The following is a 22,167-nucleotide window of genomic DNA, read 5'->3' on the forward strand; positions in this document are numbered from 1 at the left end:
TCTTCATGCATGTCAAGCCAAAAACTTAGTTCCATGCACGTTTAATTATTATTATTATTATTATTCCTCACTTTTTTCCTTTTGGGATAAAGCTGGTTCTAGTGGTGAGGTGAGGTAATATCACTAGTTGCTAGTTGCTACATGACTAAAAAGAGCTTCAATTGAATTATATATATATATATATATATGGAACACTCTTTAAAATTTACTTTTCATAAATTGGTACTAATAATTATGATGATGAGACAACATAGTGACTTAGTATAGTAAATCACAACAGGTAAAAATTTTGTTTTTCTGTATTAATTTCAAATTTTAATATATAATGCTTAAATAAGAATTTTTTTTAATTCTTTAATTTAATAAATATGTGACGGTCATGTAATCAGGTAAATTTTTTAGAAATTTAAAAAAATCAAAATGTATTTTTAGAAATATTAATTAACAATTATAAATGTGGATCATTGATCTTAATCTAATGGCTAATGTTAAAATAATCATCTATGGACATTAACCATTAAGAGTGCCCCATATATATATATATAAATTTTTATAGTAGTATGAACGTTTAGCTTTTATTAGTAAGGGATTTCTCTATTTTTGATATCTAGATAAATTATAATTCAAGTTTTTGTTTATATATATAATGGTGTATAATATAATTATAGTATGATTCGAGTAGTTAATTGAATACGTGTTTCTTTTTGCATACTATATTTTTTCGATGAGATATCTAATATAATTACAACGTATATCGTCATATAAAAAAATTTGAGTTATAATTTCTCTACATGCCGAAAACAAAGATGCTCCTATCTGTAAAGGCTAAATTGACATATATATATATATCAGTCTAGGCATTTAAAAAAACTATAATTTAAATTTTTTTATATAATAGTGTATATTGTAGTTAATTATAGTAAGATTCAAGTAGTCAATTGTATGCGTGTTCTTTTTTTTTGTTCAAACTGCATGTTTCTGATGAAAGATCTGCTATAATTACAATATATACCGTCGTATAAAAAATTTGAGTTATAATTTCTGTAAGTCCCGAAAACAAATAAGACTTATTAATAGGCATTTATATTATATATGAATATATAAATAAATATATATATATCAATCAATGTGGGCACATATATAGAGTGCTATTATTTGAAGTGATTATACCATGTGAAAGCTTGACTTTGTTGTCTTTCATATGTTTTCTTCCTTCATAAGGAAATTCCTCTCTTCTACATGGGATTTGATTTGATGTGTAGTGTGGCAAAATAAAAAAAGATATATGCTAAAATTGAAAATAAAAAGATAAAAAGATACAACTTTTTTTTTTTTAAGAGGTGTGGGGATCAAATTACTTTACATGAAAACCATATCTTTATAGCATCTTTTGCGCTCGTCCATGCATAAAAGGTAAGACACATTGTTTATTAACTAAATATAGACTTGTTTAGTGCTATCATTACTTTATTAGAGCACAGTAGCAGATTCCATTTGTATTTGGCTTCTTCTTAATCAGATTCCATACCTAAATCATGTTGTTATTTTGGGCTACAAACTACCCTATTACATATATCTTCGAATATCTATTAAATATATATATAAACTCGGATAATGGGTAGTTCATTCAACTATTTTGTCTTTTTGCTTTTGCGGCCAAATCTCAATTTGTGGAAAGCCTTCGATGGCTTGACTGTGACCACTTAAGGAGAGCCGCGGTTGGATAATCTTTAAGTGTTCACAACAAGAAAAAAAGACTTTTACTTCAGTTTTTAAGAACAAGAACCAAAGTAAAGTACAATTTCTACTTCGGTTTTTATATAAGAACTGAAGTAAAAGCCTTCAAGGCCGCGTTTGGTTTGCTCCACTTTTCACTTCGGTTTTTTCATAAAAAACAAAGTGAAAAGCCTCAATATAGTGTGCAAACTAAACATGGCTCTTGTCTATTTTCTATTTTAACTTCGTTTTTTTAAGAAACTGAAATAATAGCCTAATTTTATGTACTACAATTCCCAAAAGCGACGTAAAAACTCATTGAAAGGCTTTTACTTCAGTTTTTTTATATTCCATATGTAAAAAACAAAGTAAAAACCTATATTTCTAGTAGTGGTTGCAAGCTTTAGTTCCTGAATTGGACATATCGAATGGGAGACCCCATGCTAGCTCCACGCAGAATTTTTTATTTTATTTTTAAAAAAAAGTTATACAATGAGATTCTTATGTGTCCTCGTATTAGGGGTGGTTCATTCAACTATTCGGTCTTTTTGTGATATTCTTTTTTTAAAATAAAGTTGTAAAGTGAGAAACTTGTGTGTTCTTATATTAGAATTTTATAATTTGATCCCCACACCTTTTAAAAAAACCAATTTGTATAGTAAGGCGTTTGTCTCGTTGTAGTGATGTAACCATTCTTTGGCAAAATAGCTAATTAATAGTGATGAGTTAAGTAAAATTTGGTATAGATTCTATAAATAATGAAGATTCCTACTAAAAATCATAACGCAGCCAAAATATTCATTAAGAACATATAATGATAAAGTAAACAGTATTCATAATACACTTGATGATAGATAAGCCATATATCTTTTTTTTTAGTAATTAGTGGCAAAACCCCTCATCTTTACATTTTTATACACTTAATCTCCAATTCTTTTTTCGTCGGTGAAACCTCCCAATCCACGATTATGTTAGTAAATCTAAGATCTCCATTTGTTGTGGTTGTTAACTGCCACCGTAGAGCCAGCTGGCCATCTAAACTAATGTCACGTCATAATTTTTTTAAATTAAAATAAATATATATTTAAATTAATTCAAAATAAAATCATTTTAAATAAATAAAAATAATAAATTAAAACGTATTAAATTTATTTTTTAAATGTTATAAAAATTCAAAATTGTAAAAAAAACAAAACCTAATTTCTGCTTCTTCTTCGTATTCTCCTTCTTTTTTTGGGTGCTTAAGGTTGACGGTGACTAGGACGCAAGGGCCACATCGATCGCAACTGGGAGTTGAAGTCGGTGGCGCCTGGGACATTTGAAGTCGATGGTGGCTGCTGGAGCTTCTTCTTTTATTATTCCCCTTTCCTCCCCTCCCATTTTTTTTTTACAGTGTCGATAGCCATGGAGATTTGGGGTGGGGCAGCGAGATCTAAGTTGGGCAGTGGAAGTTGGGTGAGGAGCAGCAGCTAGGTTTAGGGCTTCGTGGGAAAGGAGCAGCGGCAGGGTTTGAGGCTTCGTGGGATAGATCTAGGTGGTCGGCGTTGGGCTAGGAGCAGGGCAGTCGGTGTTGGGCGAGGAGCAGAGGTGGTTGCCTTTGAGCAAATTTGTAAGGGAGCGGTCAACAATAGATCTGCAATATTTTTTTTCTTGATGTTCATGTGTGATTGTGTTGGGTATATCATATGAATTAATATATATTTTGTGGGACTTTTGTTTGAGATTTTTTGTTCTTAGCTGTGATTTTTGTTGAAGAATGGTACATATTGTATCTAGGTTTACTAATGATGATGGTGAAGAGAATAATTTTGATGAATCAGTGTAGAAGGAGTTGAAGAGAAAAAAGTAAAAAAAAAAATTATTGATGCGATTTTTCGCCAACGAGATAATCAGAAATAAAATGGGTAGATTAGTGTATAATAGTAAACCGTAATGAAATAACAAGAACTCTCTAAAAAACACAGAACTTTTACGTGGTTCAGTGGTTAAAATTCACCTAGTCTATGAGTCAATATTATTAATGTTTCTCTTTCTATTTTGGCAAAGTTTCAGTAATACCGAATAATGGTCCCCCTTCCTATCTAATATTCACAGTATTTATAGGAGAATTCCATGGATAGGTTTGGGTAACCGTGTAAACAAACCGCGTAACTACACATATGGTGTATAATTAATACAGATTATTCTCATTTACATTGGGATATGATTTGAAAACATAATAAGCACGTTCTTGGTATCTCGAATAATAAATGACATAAATACGATGCAACATGGTCATTAATGAGCGTATAGAGAATCCCCGAGTCTCTTGGGATCCTTCAGTATGCATTACATCTAGGTCCTCACGAGTTGAATATCTCATACGAGCTCAAGCTTGACAGCTTATCTGACTCCGAGCTCGTGCTTGATAGTTATCTGACCCCTAGCTCGTAATAAGTCCAGGACGCCTAACATTAGATCTGACCATTATGAATCTCGAGTTGCTCGCATGGTTAATAATCAGATATTCTACTTGGTTATTTTTCTACGTATTTACCTGCCAGTTGTACCCGAGCTGAGTGAGTGAACTCGTGCTAAAATTAGGGTACAACATTTGCCCCCCAAGCTCTTGCTCGTGTTATACGTCATCACTTTCTGACATACACAATAGGGGCTTTTAGACTTCTGTCACACAAAATTGTGCCTACCTACTATTCAAGTACTAGACACGTGACCTTCTGCGATTGGCGTCTGTTCAGGTTTCGAGGACTGAAATAATTGTCCTATCAAATTTTTGCCGCCATCTGGTCTAATTAATCTTGGCCCTTGGATCTTGAGATAACCTAATCGGATGGCTCAAATTAATTTCCGTAATTTACGTATAAATAGGGTGATTGATCCTGAAACCTCACCACCTTTGTATTCAAACTCTCCAATTTTCTTTCTTCTTCTTCAGAATTCCCAAAACTTTCATCGTGTCCTAGACCTTCAAAAGCTTTCTAGGAGCTTCCCTTGGCCGTATTTACATCCTTTATGAAACGAACATATTTCCTGTAAGTATTTTATCCTCTGGTTTGAAAAGTTTTTTTTTTTTTTTTTGTTATTCATTATCCAAAGAGATTTTTGTTCTCAACAATGTTCATTGTTTGGTACCGTTAGGCTATTCTAAATGCTAATAGGAAATAGGTTTCGGTTTAGGCTCCATGAGTGAACCCAAAACGTAATTTAGAAATAAGACATTCATAAAATTGGGCAAATTTCTGGGTTAATCTGGGGTAGCCCGAATGGAAAATCAGTTTAAAGAATGCCTATTTGAGGTATAGAAACATAATGGTTTTTAGGTTTAACATCAGGTAGCTTAGGGGTTAAGAGGTTTCGCACTAAACCACTTTCCAAAGGAAAGTAGTGGGTTTGACATTCCTGGTCAGAAACTTTTCGTCATGCTGGACCTCCTCAAGGTCCTCGACAGGTCCTATATCTTCTTTAAAATCCCCAAAGCGAGGATCTAAGTCTTTATCATCACTTTGGGCAACACCCTATTTGGTGACTTCATCACCTGATTGGGCTTGTACATCAATGGCCATCTGCAACTTTTCTGGGGGAGCACTCCTCGACATACCCCTCTTGGCCTTAGTGATTGAGGCATTGTAGCACTCCCTTGCTTCTCTCTGGTTTCCCAATACACGTCCTACACCTGCGTCTGTTGGGAATTTCATGGCTAAGTGCCATATAGAGGTGACAGCCCGAAGGTCGACCAGTATTGGCCTTCCAATTACAGCATTGTAGGCCGAAGGACAATCAACTACTATAAAAGTAGTGAGTAATGTCCTGGTGGCGGCGCTGTACCTGCTGTTATTGGAAGCCTGATTAACCATGTTGGAGCGAGTCCCTCACCAGAGAAACCATAAATTGTTTGGTTGCAAGGCTCCAAGTCCTTGATGGACAACTTCATCCGTTCAAGCGAAGATTTGTACAGGATGTTAACTGAACTTCCTGTATCGACCAGTACTCTTTTCACCATCATATTGGCAATCTGAACATCCACGACTAGCAGATCGAAATGTGGGAACCGAACATGCTGGGCATCACAATCAGAGAAGGTTATTGCACCGTCCACTGTCCGAGCCTTCTTTGATGCCCGATCTTCCACAGTCATCATCTCGATGTCCTGGTTGTGGCATAGGGTCCGAGCGTATCGTTCCCTTGCCTTTCCGCTGTTTCCCGCAAGGTGCGGGCCTCCGCAGATGGTGAGTAAGGTGCCATCCACGAGGTCAGGCTGTAAAGGTGGCAAGCGTTGGCGTGTTGGCGCCTGCTCGTTGCCACTTGGAGCCTCTCGTTGGGAAGCTCCCGCGGCCCGCATGTATCTCCTCAAGTGTCCTTGTCTAATAAGGAACTTGATTTCATCCTTCAGCTGGTTACACTCATTCGTATCGTGTCCGTAATTATTGTGAAAACGACAGAACTTGGTTGCATCCCTTTTTGAAATATCCTTTCGAATGGGAGCGGGTTTTTTGTAAGGCACACTGGAATTTGTGGCCTGATACACCTCTGCTCGAGACTCGACAAGGGCAGTGTAGTTGGTGAACCTTGGCTCATAACGATTGCCCTTAGAGTGCTTACTCTCAGAGGTAGAGGGTTCGTTATGGGGCCTCTTCCCCCCATTTTTGTCGTTGCCATTCCCATCACCTTTGCCGTTGCCGTTGGGCTTTGACCCATTGGCGGCTTTGGCAGGGTCTTCAGTCCCCTTATCTTTATTTTGGGTCTTTCCCTAGCTGGCAATTGCATCCTCAATCTTGATGTATCGATCAGCTCGATCCAAAAATTCTTGGGTTGTTTTAACCTCATGCTTCCTAAGGCTACTCCAAAGAGGCGTACGTCGCCTAACTCCTGCAGTTAGGGCCATCATTTTGCCTTCGTCTCCCACTGTTTTGGCCCCAGCCGCTGCTCGCATGAAGCACTGGACATAATCTTTCCGTGGTTCTCCTTCTTGCTGGCGTATCTCGACCAGTTGGTTTGCCTCAATTGGGTGCACACGACCTGCTTAGAATTGTCCGTAAAACTCCTTTACGAACATCTCCCAAGATACAATACTTGCAGGAGGGAACTTAAAGAACCAATCTTGTGCCGCATCAGAAAGTGTTGCAGGGAAGATCCTCCATCAAGCGTCTTCGGACACCTTCTAAATGTCTATTTGTATCTCAAATTTGTTGACGTGAGATACTAGGTCACCATACCCGTCAAATTTTGGAAGTGTGGGCATTTTAAACTTATTGGGGGTTTCAGCCATTGCAATCCTTTGTATGAAAGGAGTGCCCCTTCTCCTGTCGTACTCGATATGAGATGTTCTTCCCCCGACCAGCTGTTGCACTGCTTGGCATCTATTTGGGCCTGAACGGCCTCAGGAATTGCCGGGGCTTCTGGTGCCAGGGGAATGTACTCGTCGTGCCGTTCACGGTGGTCGTTGAGTACATCCCTTAAATCGTCATCCCTTCGCCGCTGCTCACTGGCTCCGAGCCAGCTAAAGACGTTGTTTTGTCTGGGCTGCCCCCCAGCATTATGTCTTTCATGAAGATTTTCTCTTGGTGGAGGGCTTCTACCTCCACCTCTCCCCTCGTTCCTTTGACCAGCGTTCCCTCTGCCCGAGTCGGCCTCATTGTAGTCGTGGCCATCTCTGAACCTCGATTGGCTATGGTGGGACCGACTGTTTCCTCGGTTGCCTCCTTGGGCTGGAACATCCCGAGGGTTAGGGGGAGGCCTGCGCTGGTCGGTAGGTCCCCGTGAATTATCATGCCGTGGGGGGCCCTTGACCGCAGAGCCTGTCTCTGAGTTCCTTCTGTTTCCAAAAGGACGCTACCCCATGCTCGGTGGGTGCGGCTCTTCTCCTCTCGGGCATCTAGGGTTGCGGGGTTGCTGCCCAGCCCTACTCTGCCTTGGATGCGGGAGATTGCCTCAACCAGCCTGGGATGGAGACTGCGTATAACGTCCCTAAGGTAGGGTACATCTGTCACATACTCGTAATTCTAGGGTTTACGAGTATGTAAGGCACTTGACCAAAAGAATTAAATAAAATGATACGAAGAAATACAGAAAAATTTAAAACTTTTATATAAACTTATTAGAAGAAATTATTACACGTATGAATACTTTAAATTTAAGGCACCCATATGAAAACTATAAACCATTATTGCATTGCTACTGAGTCCGTGCTCCACAAGTTGCTCAACAGCTAAAGCCACACCTGGAAAAATGTTGGAAAATAACATAATGAGCTAACGCTCAGTAAGAAAATCTCATGCATACACATACACATGAATGTCGTGAGTTTGTAGTGCACATATACTAATATGCTGACTTATATACTTATGCATTTCATTTATTGCTCATGCACTTTCAAACTTTACTTTTATGCTCTTTCTTTTAGTTTCACATTTTTATGGGCCCAATATCACTTGTGCACACTGTTTGATTCGGCCAATGCCTGCAGGGCTTGTTACACATATCATATAGAATCCCATGGGTTCTCCTCTGGCTAGCCATCATCTCAGCTAGGCTCATCATAACACTCATTTCATCGTCGCCATAGCTGCCATACTTATTACACATATGGAGGAGAAAGACGAGAACATGGCAAGCATGTCTGAATGGTCAACTCTAACCTAGCCCATACTAGTGGGCAGCCACTATTAGTCTTATAGACCTCCGTCTTCTTTGCTGAACTTACTTAATTGCTTCATCAAAACAGTGGCACCCTTTTTAAACATATTATTATCACTTTGCTTAAGTCTTGTGTCATTAAAATGTTAAATTTTACATAAGACTTTTCAAGGCATTTCATAACTTTTCTCATATTCATATGCATGGTCTTATATCACATAATAATGTATCACATAACTGTACATGCCATGCATACATGCTGATGCTGAAATGCCAATGTTCATGTTCATGATTCATGTTGATGGTATTCAATCAAGGCATTGTATCACATCTCATATAACTCAAAACATCTTTAGTCATAATACATGAAGCTTTGGGTTGGTGGCGTTGTTATACCTTAACGTAGAGCTATGGCTCAGGTCTAAGGTTTCCAGCCTAAAAACTTAAACGCTTCATATATCATAACATATAACAAATCATGAACATAAAGTAATCCACATATCCATCAACATAAGAACACATACTTGCACATAATTCATATCATTCTTAACCAAGTAAGACATCTTTCACATATCACGGAATTCATCAATTACATATCACACAACACCCTTATGGTGTTCATATAACCAGTCTTCACATACTTATCATATGCATCATCATCATACCATACTTAACTCATCAGATGTACACAATCAATGTAGTCATGCATCTTACACTTAAGCACAAAAGGTGAGATTTACTTACCTTAGGTCCTTAGCTTATTTTAAAATTGCTCAGTAATAGTCAATCAATCAAATCCATACAAATCCTATTCAAGGCACATCATTTATTAAATTCTATCAAAATCGTAAATATACACTATTGATAGTGTATATTAACAATACCAGAAACTATATAAATGATAATAATAATTATTATCAACGTAATGCAAATAACTCTTCATATAAAACCATGCTTTAAACCTTGCTCATAAGATAATGTACTCTTATGATAATAATAACAAGAATAATAAGTATCGTCTATAAATAAACTTACTTCAATATTAATAACAAAAATACTTCAATAACAATACATATATGAATGTATATATTCAAATAGTCATTTTATAAAAGAAATCATATTTTTAACATAAAGTTGTAATAATCGATATAATGATAATAATATAAATATAAATATTTATATTATTATTATTAATTAGTCATAACATCAATTCCAGTGATATAATAAATATACTTTATCCAAAATTTACTGGTCTTACAAATATCAATAACTGTAAGAAACTAATACTGATATTATTTTGATATTCAAATATTAACAAAATATTAATATATAAGAATAATTGTTAAATAATAGTTTTACTATAAATCACACTTTTCATATATATATATATATATGAAACTATATTCTTGATTTACTTAACAAAATAATAACAATAATAATTAAAATTACTTAATCATAAAAATTTCCATATTAATATAAAATCAATTAAATATGTATTTTTATACTTTATTTAATATCTAATATTTTCTAGAAAATTGGACAGCACAACGGCTATAAAGTGGACAATCCCAAAATCAAAACCTGTATAAAAAATACATATAATCACAGACAGCCAATAAATTACAGAAAATATTCCATATATCAATAATATATAATTATATACTATAAATACACATAATAACAATTACTCTAATCAATCATAATTAAATCACAATATAGGTCAAAGAAATTATACCACAATGATCGAGTTCCACAACAAGTCAAACGGTGATTTTTTGAAACTCAAAACGTACTTCGGAACCTCGAACACTAAGTTTCGACCGTCGGTCTACGGTGGATAGCGGTGGCTCGTGGTGGGCCCACCACCCAACTATGGTAGATGTAGGAACCAGTTATTGGGTTTTAAAGCCCACAACACGAGGAACACGATGGTGGTGACGGATCGGCAAACGGATGCCCGAGGTGGCTGAATCGCAACTTTGAAGTCGCGGGATGGCCGAACTTAAATCGACCAGTTGAGGAGTTTAATCGGCGAGTGAGCTCTAGATTCCCTCATGGTCGATAGTTCGGAGGCCTCTGAATCCAACGGTCCGGCGCGTGGCTATAATTGGTGACCGCCGGTAGACGTTTGGTGGTCGGGCAGACGCACGCACGCGAGAGAGAGAGAGAGAAAGAGATTTTCTCAGGAGAGAGAGAGAAAGATATTTTCTGAGGAGAGAGAAAGAAAGACTCGGTTAAAAGGCTGAAGCCTTTATTTTTTTTTAATTTATTTATTTATTTAAATTACACTTGGACCCAAAATACTAAAATTCTTTTCAAATAAGCCCTTTAGCAAAACTTTCTTAATTTTATAAAAATCCCCAATTAAAATTATATGACATTTGGGTCCAATACTTGACTACTCAAGTTTCTCTCTCTTTAATCTCATTAAAAACATAAAATGATATTTTAAACACTATTTTTCCATTACTATTTCTTAAATTTGTAAACTTGTACATTTTATGTATTAAAACTCTGATTTATAATAAAAATGTATAATGAAAAATGTTGGATATTACACTGCGTCTCAGGGTCCCTAGGTGGGACATCATCCTGAGGTATTGGTGGCTGCTCCGGCCTTTGAGGGCTTGTTGGCTGAAGCGAAGAGCTAGGATTGGGACCTCTTTGAGGTGGCCCATTTGGGGGTTGGTCAGGCTGCGAGGTAGGCGCAACCTGATTCCTAGCCAATCGGAGGGTTACTTCGAGGGCTGCCATGGCATCCCTCTGACGAAGGTCCATCTCCGCCTGTCTTTCACTCAGCTCTTGGCACTGGCGCTCTATTTCTTGTTGTTGCCGCGCCATGGTCTCCGCAGCACTTTCTTGACTGGCCCTCAGATTGGCTAATTCATCTTGTATTACTCCCAGAGTAGTTCTTAGTGTTTTGGAGTCCAATACCTCCTCATCAAACTCCAAGTGTGGCTCATTCTCAGCCATGTTCGGAGGAGGAGGTTGAGATGGTGCAGCGTCAGCAGCCTGCCCAGTCTTCCTTGTTGTCTTTGCCATTAGTTCTTCAACAACCTCGTCTCAAGCTCTCAATGAAAGCACCAGGATGTTGAACCTCGTTTTGGTCAACTGACACGGAGTCAAATGCTTGATGTGACAGAAAGTATTGAAATAGATCTAATGGAAAGAAAAGTAAATGACACAACAAATTATAGTGGTTCGGCCCCACGAATTGGTAATGACCTACGTCCACTTAAGCTATTATTGATCTTGATTCTCAAAGGAGTGATCAAAGAACTAGGGTTCTTCAAGTTTCACAAGCCTTAGAGGGATGAATAATACAACTGAAAGCTAATTGCTGAAATTCTCTTCTAAAGCATAAAGTAAAAAATCAGTCAAAAGTCCCTCCCCTGAGCTATTTCTTCTTTATTTATAGGCTCAAGGAGGATTACATGAATTAGTTACAGATATTCTTTCTTAAATAATTGGATCATCAGGTATCATGGGAGATAATCTTGGATATGATTACAACTGTACATGATTATCTCATAATATATGGAGTACACGACCAAGCTGGTCGTATATAAAATCCAAATGCTGTGTCAGGGGAATCTCCCTGGTCGATGATCGAACAGAACATCTGCCAGGTGTTAGCCACGTGTTAAAAATGCTTGTCACGTCATCCACGTCTGCTCTTTGGATAACAATAACGACTCAAGGAAAGGTGAACAAAATCATGCTGAGTCACAACATCGAGATAGGAGCCGACAGTCTGCTCGCCCGACCTACGTTCAAAGGGGAAAAGAGTTTTGCCCTCTTCTAAGATGACATTGGGGCCTGGAGTGATGAGCACCTGGAGGCTGGTTATTTCCTCCCTCTAGACCAATATTTCGTAGATTTTTTAAACTACGTGAAATTGGCCCCCTTCCAGCTCACCCCAAATTCCTATAGACTTCTAGCGGGACTAAAGTATCTGTTTCTGAGGCATGAGTGGGAGGTCCCCACTCCAGCAAATATTTTATACTTCTTCTGCCTTAAAGCAAGCCCAACCACCTGAACGACTATAAAGATTTATTCTTTATGTCAAATGGGTTCAAGAACTGCGAATATCGGTACTTCAACCGTCCTCGTTCTTTGTAATCTTATCATATGAATTTTGTCCCTTTCATTGTAAATAATTTTTTTTTCACATATGTTCGAACTAAGTTTGTTCCTCGTGCAACTATATTCGCAAGGACAGGAAAATCTATGACCCTCGGGGGTCAGCACGAGACATTGTCCAGTCTTCCCCCCGGGGAGAAATATTATCTCCAACTCATGAATGATGCCACGATGTTGGCCTGTAAATTGATCAGTGAGGGTCAAACACTATCTCTGAGGACCCGATCTCCGCTTCCGGTTATCCTCGAGCTTCCCTCTTCTCAAAAGGCCTTGCCAGCCACTGAGAACACCGACGAGGAAGAGACCGAGGTGCCTCTTGTCCGAAAAAGGCAGGCTCCCGAAGCTGATCGGGGGCCCGACCTTGTCCAAGCTGCGTCAGGGGCAGCAGCCGGCCCCTCCGGCCAAGGTAACCCATACCTATTTAGAGAGTTAGATCGGGCTGCTGCTAGTTTTAGGTTAGTACGTTTTAATACCAACCAGCTCGTTAGTCGCCATCCGACTGATCCGGATCTAAATGTAACCCTTTTCCAGTGCGTGGATCATTTGGTGATGCGCTACAATCATAGTTACCTAGAAACACTGTTGTAGTCGACAACACGCTAAACTTTAGATCCTCTATTTTCGAAGAATATGGGACTAACCGTAGGACTTGGCCCTCTCTGCTCTAGGGTGCATTTGCTCCTGAGTTCAGGCAATATGTAAATGAATCCGGCCCCGAGGAGGGACCTGAACCCCCTAGGATCCCAGAGATTGTAGCCTTAGATTCCCCCTCCCCTCCATTAATCCAAGAGTTGGAGGTCGTGCTTAACCCAGTTCATACACCCGAGCTGATTGTAATAGATTCCTCCCCAGCCCAAAGGGTAGTGTAACGCTCTAATTTCTCATAGATTACCGAGAACACAGCGTTGAATCATAATTCATAAATATTGTTCTTTTATTGAATTAAATATAATTACACAGTTGTTAAACAAAATAATTTTGTTTTTATTTTAAATTATTAATTTAATGAATTATTTATAATTTTAGATCAAAAATCTTTAAACAAAATCTATTAGGATTCTATTTTAATTTTTTTTTTTTTTTAAAACAAAGCGCAGAAAAAATACATTTATCAAATCACATTTTTCAAACACATAGTTTGGACAAAACATAGTGTGAAAAAGATATAAACCCAAAAAAAACGGCCATTCTCTTCCCGTTACCTCGCCCAACGTTGCCTCCTTCTTCTTCTGAGAACACCTCAACCTTACCTCTGAGAACAACTCGACCTTACCTCTGAGAACACCTCAAGCTCGCTACTCCTCCATTGTTGTTCATCATCGCACCCCAAGCAGCTGCTACACCTAAACGGATTGTCGGCAACACTTCGCCTCAGTCACCAACTCATCGTTCCTCCAATTTCTGCTCCTCCACTCAGCTATCACGGTAAATATCTCTTCTTTCTCTTTCTGTTTTCTTTTTCGTGGGTTCTGAATTTCGTTCCATTTTATAGCTCTCTGAATTTTGATATTGTGTGATAGTGTCGCAGTTGTATGTGTAGTGTTTGATAAAATGTCTGTGTGAAGAATTGGTTATTGTAAGGGCTAGTGATCAAGCTAATTTTCTTTACTTTTATGAAAGTTATAGCTCTTCGTGTTTATTGTTCAATGTTATTAGAAACAGAGGATTGAATTTAGTGGCTATGGACTCATTAGTAGGATAAGCAGGGGTTTTTTGTTCTAAATAAACCATAGTGTATAGGTTATGTATCAACACCTATCAATAGTCGATAGATTGAATAACTTTCATCTTTGTCTTTTATATTTTTCACCTTTTGAGACAACTATTTCTGTTTCAGGAAATATACCAATCTCATTTAGTTACTTAGCATGAGATTGGGCTGGAAATCTTTTTAAATTTGCCATTACTATTTCCACCAATCACAGTTTTCATTGCTTGCAATTAGAATCTCAGTTGTTGTTTCTGCAGTAGATCTAACTCCTTTTAATCACAACACTAACTTATCTTGTAAGTGAAAATTATATTTGGTTGGAAAAATGAAATCAATTTTTTTTGTAGAATTGGTTTCCCAAAGATTTCTTTCATTATGAATGATAAGATTATTCGTTTGGTCTCTTTTTTTATATGACAGATCCTTTGCTGCTGAAAATTATACGTTTACTTCCAAGATTATGCATTAGTTTGTTTTTCATGTATATATAATGTAAAGGCCCATCCCTACACTTTTTTTCTTTTTCTATTTTTGAATGTTGTGATATTTTAACAAGTAAAAGAGTATGTAAAGTAAACGATGAGATGATTTGAATTTTGTCAATTTATTAAGGACAGATTCTAAAGTTGTTTTTGCTTAATTTTGTAGATTTGGTATACCATACTCTTTCCTTGCCAGCTTTTCAAATTAAATTCATCAAAAACGGATATTGTTGCTCCTCTTTCTTATTCTTGTATTGCTGTATTTACTTTATAGACTAGAGGAAAATGAGATCCTTTTCCTTGCTCCATTTAATATTTTGATTTTATGGCAAGAAAGGTGGTGTGAAAACTTAATTACCTAGAGCTCTCTTCCGCTACCAATTGCAGTGGTTATAACTTGAGAATTATCACTTCTAATAAATTTCTTGGTTTTTTGTCACTTGGTTACAAACTGATCATTTCCTTTGTTTTGCTTTCGTTGATTCCCTTTTTTGCTCTTTTCTCTATCTTTCTCTTTCGTTAATTTTGTTGTTTTTTGTTTTTCAGCTGAAGTATTGTTGCTGGCTTGATTTTATAATTTATTCTTTGACAGAGAATGGTTAGCTGCAGGAGGTCGCTAGCAAGCTTCTGCTCTTGCAACTTTTAGGTGACTTAAATTTCTTTTATTTCGTTCTTATAAATCATTCTGTGTTTGTAACTATGTCAATTAAAATTTGTGTCATTTTGGACATTGTTACATTAGAAACTAATGGTTTTCTTTTCATATTGCCTTTTTGTTATTCAAACTTTTTCATGGGTTTGTGTAATTTTAATTGGCACTTTTATTATATTTTATTATATTAAAAAGAACTCGCAATTTCATTGTTTTAATTTCATGAACAAGTTCTACAAGATTTGACTGCTCCAAAAATTTGGAAAGAAAATGACTGATCTAATCCAGTCAGGTGCAATGTACAACTAGAACATTTATAGGATACATGAAATTGGCTCAAATTATAACCAGCCCATTGCTATTACTTCTGGGCTTACCTTCCCAGAATACTTTAAATATGTATGATTATTGGATTCATTGTAGAAAATCCAGGATAGGGTGTTTATGCTGTATTACTGCAGCTTTGATTTGGTTATAGAAGATTTTGTGATTTATTTTTGAATTTGAATGTTCCTAGTTTGTAGGAGTCAGATAGGGTTAGCTAATAATATGTAGAGCAGCTGTTTACTCTGCATGTTTTTTACGGCTGTTATTGAATGTGATGCAAATCTTTTCTTCCTAAATCTTACATTCATAACTTTGCTTTGGATTTCACAGGCTTTAGATTGCTTGACTGCCAACAATGGACTTGTCGGAGGAGTGGAAGTCCTTGTTTCCAATCTCAGCAGTCTTTAGGTCTCCACTCCTTCTCTCAAGCCCTTCCACTAAACCCATTTTGGGTCCTCTCGTCTTTAACCCCATACCCAATACTATATCCTGCCTTTTCTTCTCTTCTTCTCTTTTGCCTCCTTGCCATCCTTTTCCCCAACTCTCTTTCCCTCAATTCCTTCTCACATCTTCTTTTGACTCCTCTCTACCACCCTCCACTTCTTCCTCCATTATTTCAGTCTTTGGCCCTAACCATCACCAAACTAATGTTGCTTCTAATTTCTTAAACAATCGCCTTGAGTTACTTCGTTGCCCAGGTACAAACAACCTCATTATCTTTTTTCCTACTGGTGAAAACTCAGACCAAATTGGATTTCTTCTTTTGCAAGTGAAAAATTCATGCTTTAAAGTTTGTGACAATGGTGATGTTTTTGTGGCCAGTTTAAACTTAAAGCATCAGATTTTGAGGATCTCAGTGAACCCTGTCCTGGATTCTAGTTCTGAGTTTTCAACTTTGAGGGAAAATTCATTTTGCACTATTGGATATTTGTTGGCTTGTACATTGTACTCTATTCATTGGTATGTTATAAAAGTCAAAGAAATTGGTTCAAATACAGAGGTTCCAACTTTAACTCATCTGGGTTCTAAGGTCTTTAAAACTTGTTGCATTGTTCATGCATGTTGGAGTCCACATTTACCAGAAGAAAGCATAATACTGTTAGAGAATGGTGCATTATTCTTGTTTGATATGGAATGTTCCTTGAAAACCGATGGCATGAATGCTAATTGCAAAGGAACTAGATTGAAAGTATCCTGGGATGATTCAAGTCATTTTGGAGATCACAAGTGGTTGAGTTGTGAATTTAGTTGGCATCCTAGAATTTTTATTGTTGCACGTTCTGATGCGGTCTACATAGTTGATTTTAGACTTGATCAATGCAGTGTGAATTGCTTGGCAAAGATTGAGATGTTGCGTACGTATTCATCAATTGGAAATGAACGATTTCTAGCTGTGAAAAAGGCAGGGCCTGACGGTTTCCATTTTGCTCTAGCATCTAATAGTTTGTTACTTCTTTGTGATGTGCGCAAGCCATTAACGCCCGTTTTGCAATGGGCTCATCGTGTTTCTAAACCATGCTACATTGATGTATTTAGATTGTCTGATTTGAGATCCAACTTACAGGATGACATGTATAGGTGGGCTTCAGACTCTGGGTTTTGTATTATAGTGGGATCATTTTGGAATTGTGAATTTAATCTCTTTTGTTATGGACCTCCTTCTCAAGCTCTAAATGGATCAAGAGTCGCTACAACAGCTAAATTTGACAAATCTTATTATGCATGGGGATACCCGTCAAATCTCTTGTTGTCAGGTCACGAGTGTCCCTGTGGAAGTTGTCTTGTGAAAGAAGAGTTCTTAAAGGATGACCTTCCTGCATGGATTGACTGGCAACGGAAGAAAGAAGTAATTTTGGGATTTGGGATCATAAACAAAGATTTATTTTCCTTGGTTTCCAAACCAGATGAATTTGGTGGTTTTATGCTGGTAAGGCTTTTGTCTTCTGGAAAGCTTGAATTACAAAGATACTCTGCCTCATGGGAATCCATAGAACTTGTAGAAGAACCCCACAAAAAGTTGTCACAGTTTAAAGATTATTTAATGTTCCCACCATTCGATGAGGAATACAAATTTCCAAAAATTTATAATTACCTTGATCTTGGCTACCTTAATAGCTATTTGAATGATAATCTTGATGAAATCATAGTTTCGAAAATGAAACTTCCATACACAGGCTCTCAGGTAAAAGAATCTTTTACTCTAGAGTTTCATGAAATATTGTGTGAAAAGTTGAATGCGTGTGGGCTTAGTCGATCGCGATCGTCTCCTGCAGTTACTGTTGTTTTCAATGATATCAGCTTGCCATCAAGCATTCATGAGGTTGCTTTGAGGAGATTGTGGGCAGACTTGCCTGTGGATTTTTTACAGATGGCATTTTCAAACTATTCTGAATTCCTTGAAGTGCTCGTGGGTCGTCACCGGATGTGTTTGGAATTTTTGGCTGTACCAGACCAACCTCAATTGCCTCCTTTCATTTTGAGGAACCCTTCATTGCGCAGCAATAAGTGGTCACAGAAAGTTCAACCTCCTGATGTCCTTGTGGGTCCACTGCTGCCTCTTCCTATTTTACTTGCCCTTCACGAGTTTCATAATGGTTGTCGAAGTTCGGAAGAGCAATCCAGTAGTTTTGCAGCAGAAGCAGAACTCAGACATTGTTGTGATGAGGTCATGCAGGTAGCACGCGAAGTGGCTAATTCAGATTTTGCTTCTGAGCTTCACAAAGATCACGTCGTATCCCTTGCTGATGACAGGGAAGAGCTTGTCTCTGAAACAGCGAAACCGTTCTTTTTACACCACCCAAGCGCATTTAACACCGGAGCCATCAACCATACAGAGGAGCAATCTGCTTACAAGGATGAGGTATATGGTACCTTGATTTCCAAAGTAAGTGAGGAGCATGCTTCTGTTGAGACTATGGAAACCGTTGGGTTAGAACTGTTCGATAGTGTTTGCCCTATTAAGCTGAGGTTTGATGATGCTTCTGCAATGAAGTTCGAGTCGAAGGAGTTGAAGGCATACAAATTACTGAAGAAACAATTCTCAAAATGGCAAGGTGACTTTGATCTATACACCCAATTTGTGTCCATGACTAAACATCAAAATTAGTGTACGACTACGAGTCTTCAGAACCTTTTTCCTGAACTAGAAAACTTAGCAATATATTTGACCTTGTTGGTTGTTTGCTTTCCTTGTATATTTTGTTAGAGTTAGATAATTATTTGACATTCTGTATAACAATGTTCCCCAACTGAATATTAGTATTGTGTTCCTCCATTGGATAAAATGGTGATGCTGGTGATGGTGATTCTTTCTCAGCTTCAGGTACGTTATTAATATTCAATATGCTTGTTGATCTTATTTCAAAATTTGTGAAATATTATTAGTTTTGCCGAACTAAAGGGACTTTCACTTTGTGAAAACCCTTTTAAAATTTGGCTGAGATTTGGTCACTCAGGTAAGTTGAACAGCTGTGACAACTTAGTCAATTCATTTTTACATGTTTGTATGAATGAAAAAAAGAAAAAAGTTGCAAAGTTCAGACCTCCCAAGCTCACTAATTCGATCAGACAAAGAAGGGTATTGACCAACCTAAACAGCAGCCAATCCTGTTGCTTGAGAATTCCAGGTTCATATCTAATTAACTCCTCTTTTTTTTCTCTTAATCAGTCACTAATTTTTGTATGACTATTCATTATAGTTTGTTTGATCCTTTAGCTATGTTTTCCTATAGTTCTGTTTTCAATTTGTTTATTTGAAGTCTACACAATTTTTATTTAACTAGTATTTACAGATATATTATAAAAAGGAAAAGGAAAATTGGATTTTGTACTTTCCCTTCTCTCACAAAGAAATTATGATATTCTCTTGCATTTCTTCAAAACTTAAATAGTCTGTTTTTACTTTATGTCTCTACCTATTGAAGATCTTTTGAGATGTTTAGGAATAAGTTTGTAGTCCTAATCAAGGTTGAATAGAAACCAAACTTCTACAATTATTTGGTTGCCACTTGGGTGTATAGAACCAAGTGTTCTGCGGGGGTTTCCTTTTTCGATCTTATTAGAGATTGGGGCAATTTTTGGCTTTAATTTTTGGGGGTGGGTGCCTGTTGTGGGGTTTTGGTGGTTTTTTTTTTTGTTTTTGTTTTGTAACCACGGTATTACTCTGCTCTCAATTTTATTGAGAGGGGTCAGTCTCTGACCAAGGCTGTCATATTATGTTATATCATGTGCCAAATATGAGGTTGGTTTTGTTATGTTATATGTGTTTTGTACGAGGGATGGAGTTTTTTTTTTTAATTATTATTATTTAACACGAGAAGTAGGGGTGAGCATCGGTCGGTTTGGGCGGTTTTTTTATAACATAAAATCCAGAATTCGGTTTTTGGTCCGGATTGGTGCAATCCAAAAACCGACCGATCAAACCAGTTAAAAGAAAAAACCGACCGTTTTGGACCGCGGTTTGGTCGGTTTAACCGACCAAACCGATTTTTTTTTTTTTTTTTGAATGTTTTAGTTAAAAAACTAAAAATTTTGGATTGTTGGAATCCATTTTAGTGCATTTTTAAAACATAAATATATAGAACATAATTTTATATTTTTTTATTTTTACTTAATAATTTTAATAATTAAGAATTATATAATATTATATTATATAATATTATATTGTTCGGTCGGTTTCGGTTCCGCCGGTCGGTCCGGAAAAATTTTTCAAACCGACCGAACAGTGGCGGTTTGCGCCGTTGGCGGTTTTTTCGGTGTTCGGTTTAATCGGTTTCGGTTTTTTCAGTGTTCGAAAGGTCGGTGTATACGGTTTTTTTGATTTTTCGGATTTTATTCTCAGCCCTAACGAGAAGAGATGAAGATCACATGTTCATGTGTCAGAGGTGGAGCTGGTCTTATTATGTTTTGTATTTTGTGCCATAACATGGCTTCAACTCGTTATGTTATTTTAGGTTTTTTTGAAGGATCTAATTGTGTTTAATTTCCTCCCAAACATGGTGATATATAAATTAGTACAATGAATCTTGGTGATTTTAAGTATTACATTTCTTAAAATAATAGAAGAAATTTCAGTAGTACAAGAAGTTGGAATTCCCCTTATTCCATTGAATATATTCATATATCATCATAATCTACAGTAAGTTTATGGGAATAATGCTACTTTAGGTCCTTATTAATTGCTAAGTGTCATGTATGGGGTTCAATATTAACTATGATCTTAATTAAAAATTAGAGATATGTAAGTCTTAATAGTATTAACTCATTTTTAAAAAAATTACATTGAGCTTAGCATCCCTTGATTAATCTTCACACTATAAAGATATCGAGTAATCTATACACACATGTTGATTATTTCTAATATAAAAAAATAATTATATTCAAAATCTACACAAATGAGTCAATGATTTTTATATCAAAGCTCAACTTTTTCTCCCTAATCACGTTTAGCATCGCGTCATTTGAAATTTATACAAAATTGTGCGTTGATTAAGGAGTATATAAGCCATGTGGTTTCCATTATTAGTATTAACATGTTTAGTATTAATTATCTCATTTGTACCTCTAATAATTTTATTTTAAGTAGCATTAGTTATAAACTTACCAAAGGTTGAGATGCCCACACCTTAAAATATTTATATTTGCTTTTTTTTTTTTTTTTTTTGCATTATGTAACTCGTAAATTTGTTGTTTTCAAATAACCTATCAATTTTCAAGCAAGAGCCTCAGCTTTTCTAGGTGGACTTAATTGAGTTTAAGCATGTGATGTGAACTTTAAGCTCAATTTGCTTTTTCTAGCTCCCTTTCTCTAGTTTTGACAATCAATATTTTATCAATATTTTATCAAATTATAGTTAATTATTATCATTTTAGTAATCATTAAGAATTTTTTTACCCAATTTTTATATAAACAATTAATAATTCACACTAGAAACAACATAAACAAAAATCCTAATTAGTTCAAAATCATACAATTCCATCATAATCATTAATCATAATACATTTTAAATTACAATAAAACCCCATAACTAACCCAATTAATCTATTATATTAGAATATTTTTTCTGATAATATTACAATAATGACTAATAATTTTTTTTAAATATTTATATTATATATATATATACTAGATACAAGTAACGTGCAATATACATGTTTGTTTAGTTTTATTTATAGAATTTATTAATTATTTTTATTAAATTTATATTAATATCATATAAATTTTAATTAAATAATTTATTTATTTTTGTTTAAATTTATGTTTGTTCTAGTTTTTTAATTTGGGAGTGACAAAAATAGATTATATATTATATGTTTAATGTAATATTAAATATTATACGTTATTTTAAATTTAAGTTTCTTTCTAATTTTTTTTTTTTAAATAATTTGTTGCTAATTCACAATAGATTATATTATATGTTTAATATGATATTATTCTAATAAGTGAGTTTAAGTTTAATTAAATTTTATTTAAATTATAAAAATATGATTTTATTATTTTTAAA

General features: G+C 36.0%; 1 protein-coding gene across 2 annotated transcripts; it reads left to right on the forward strand.

Moving 5' to 3' along the window:
• Window positions 1-13,652: 13,652 nt before the first annotated feature.
• LOC133831705 (uncharacterized) lies at window positions 13,653-19,022 on the forward strand. Of its 2 annotated transcripts, none has more exons than XM_062262100.1 (3): window positions 13,653-13,917; window positions 15,232-15,331; window positions 15,995-19,022. In XM_062262100.1, exon 3 carries the CDS (start codon window positions 16,020-16,022, stop codon window positions 18,768-18,770), a length of 2,751 nt encoding a protein of 916 aa, XP_062118084.1. In that variant the 5' UTR covers window positions 13,653-13,917; window positions 15,232-15,331; window positions 15,995-16,019; the 3' UTR covers window positions 18,771-19,022. The 2 variants fall into 2 exon arrangements, with proteins under 2 accessions (XP_062118084.1, XP_062118085.1); XM_062262101.1 differs by having other exon boundaries at window positions 15,278-15,331.
• Window positions 19,023-22,167: the final 3,145 nt, after the last annotated feature.

The sequence above is a fragment of the Humulus lupulus genome, chromosome 4, assembly GCF_963169125.1.
Source record: "Humulus lupulus chromosome 4, drHumLupu1.1, whole genome shotgun sequence".
NCBI classification, from domain to species: domain Eukaryota; kingdom Viridiplantae; phylum Streptophyta; class Magnoliopsida; order Rosales; family Cannabaceae; genus Humulus; species Humulus lupulus.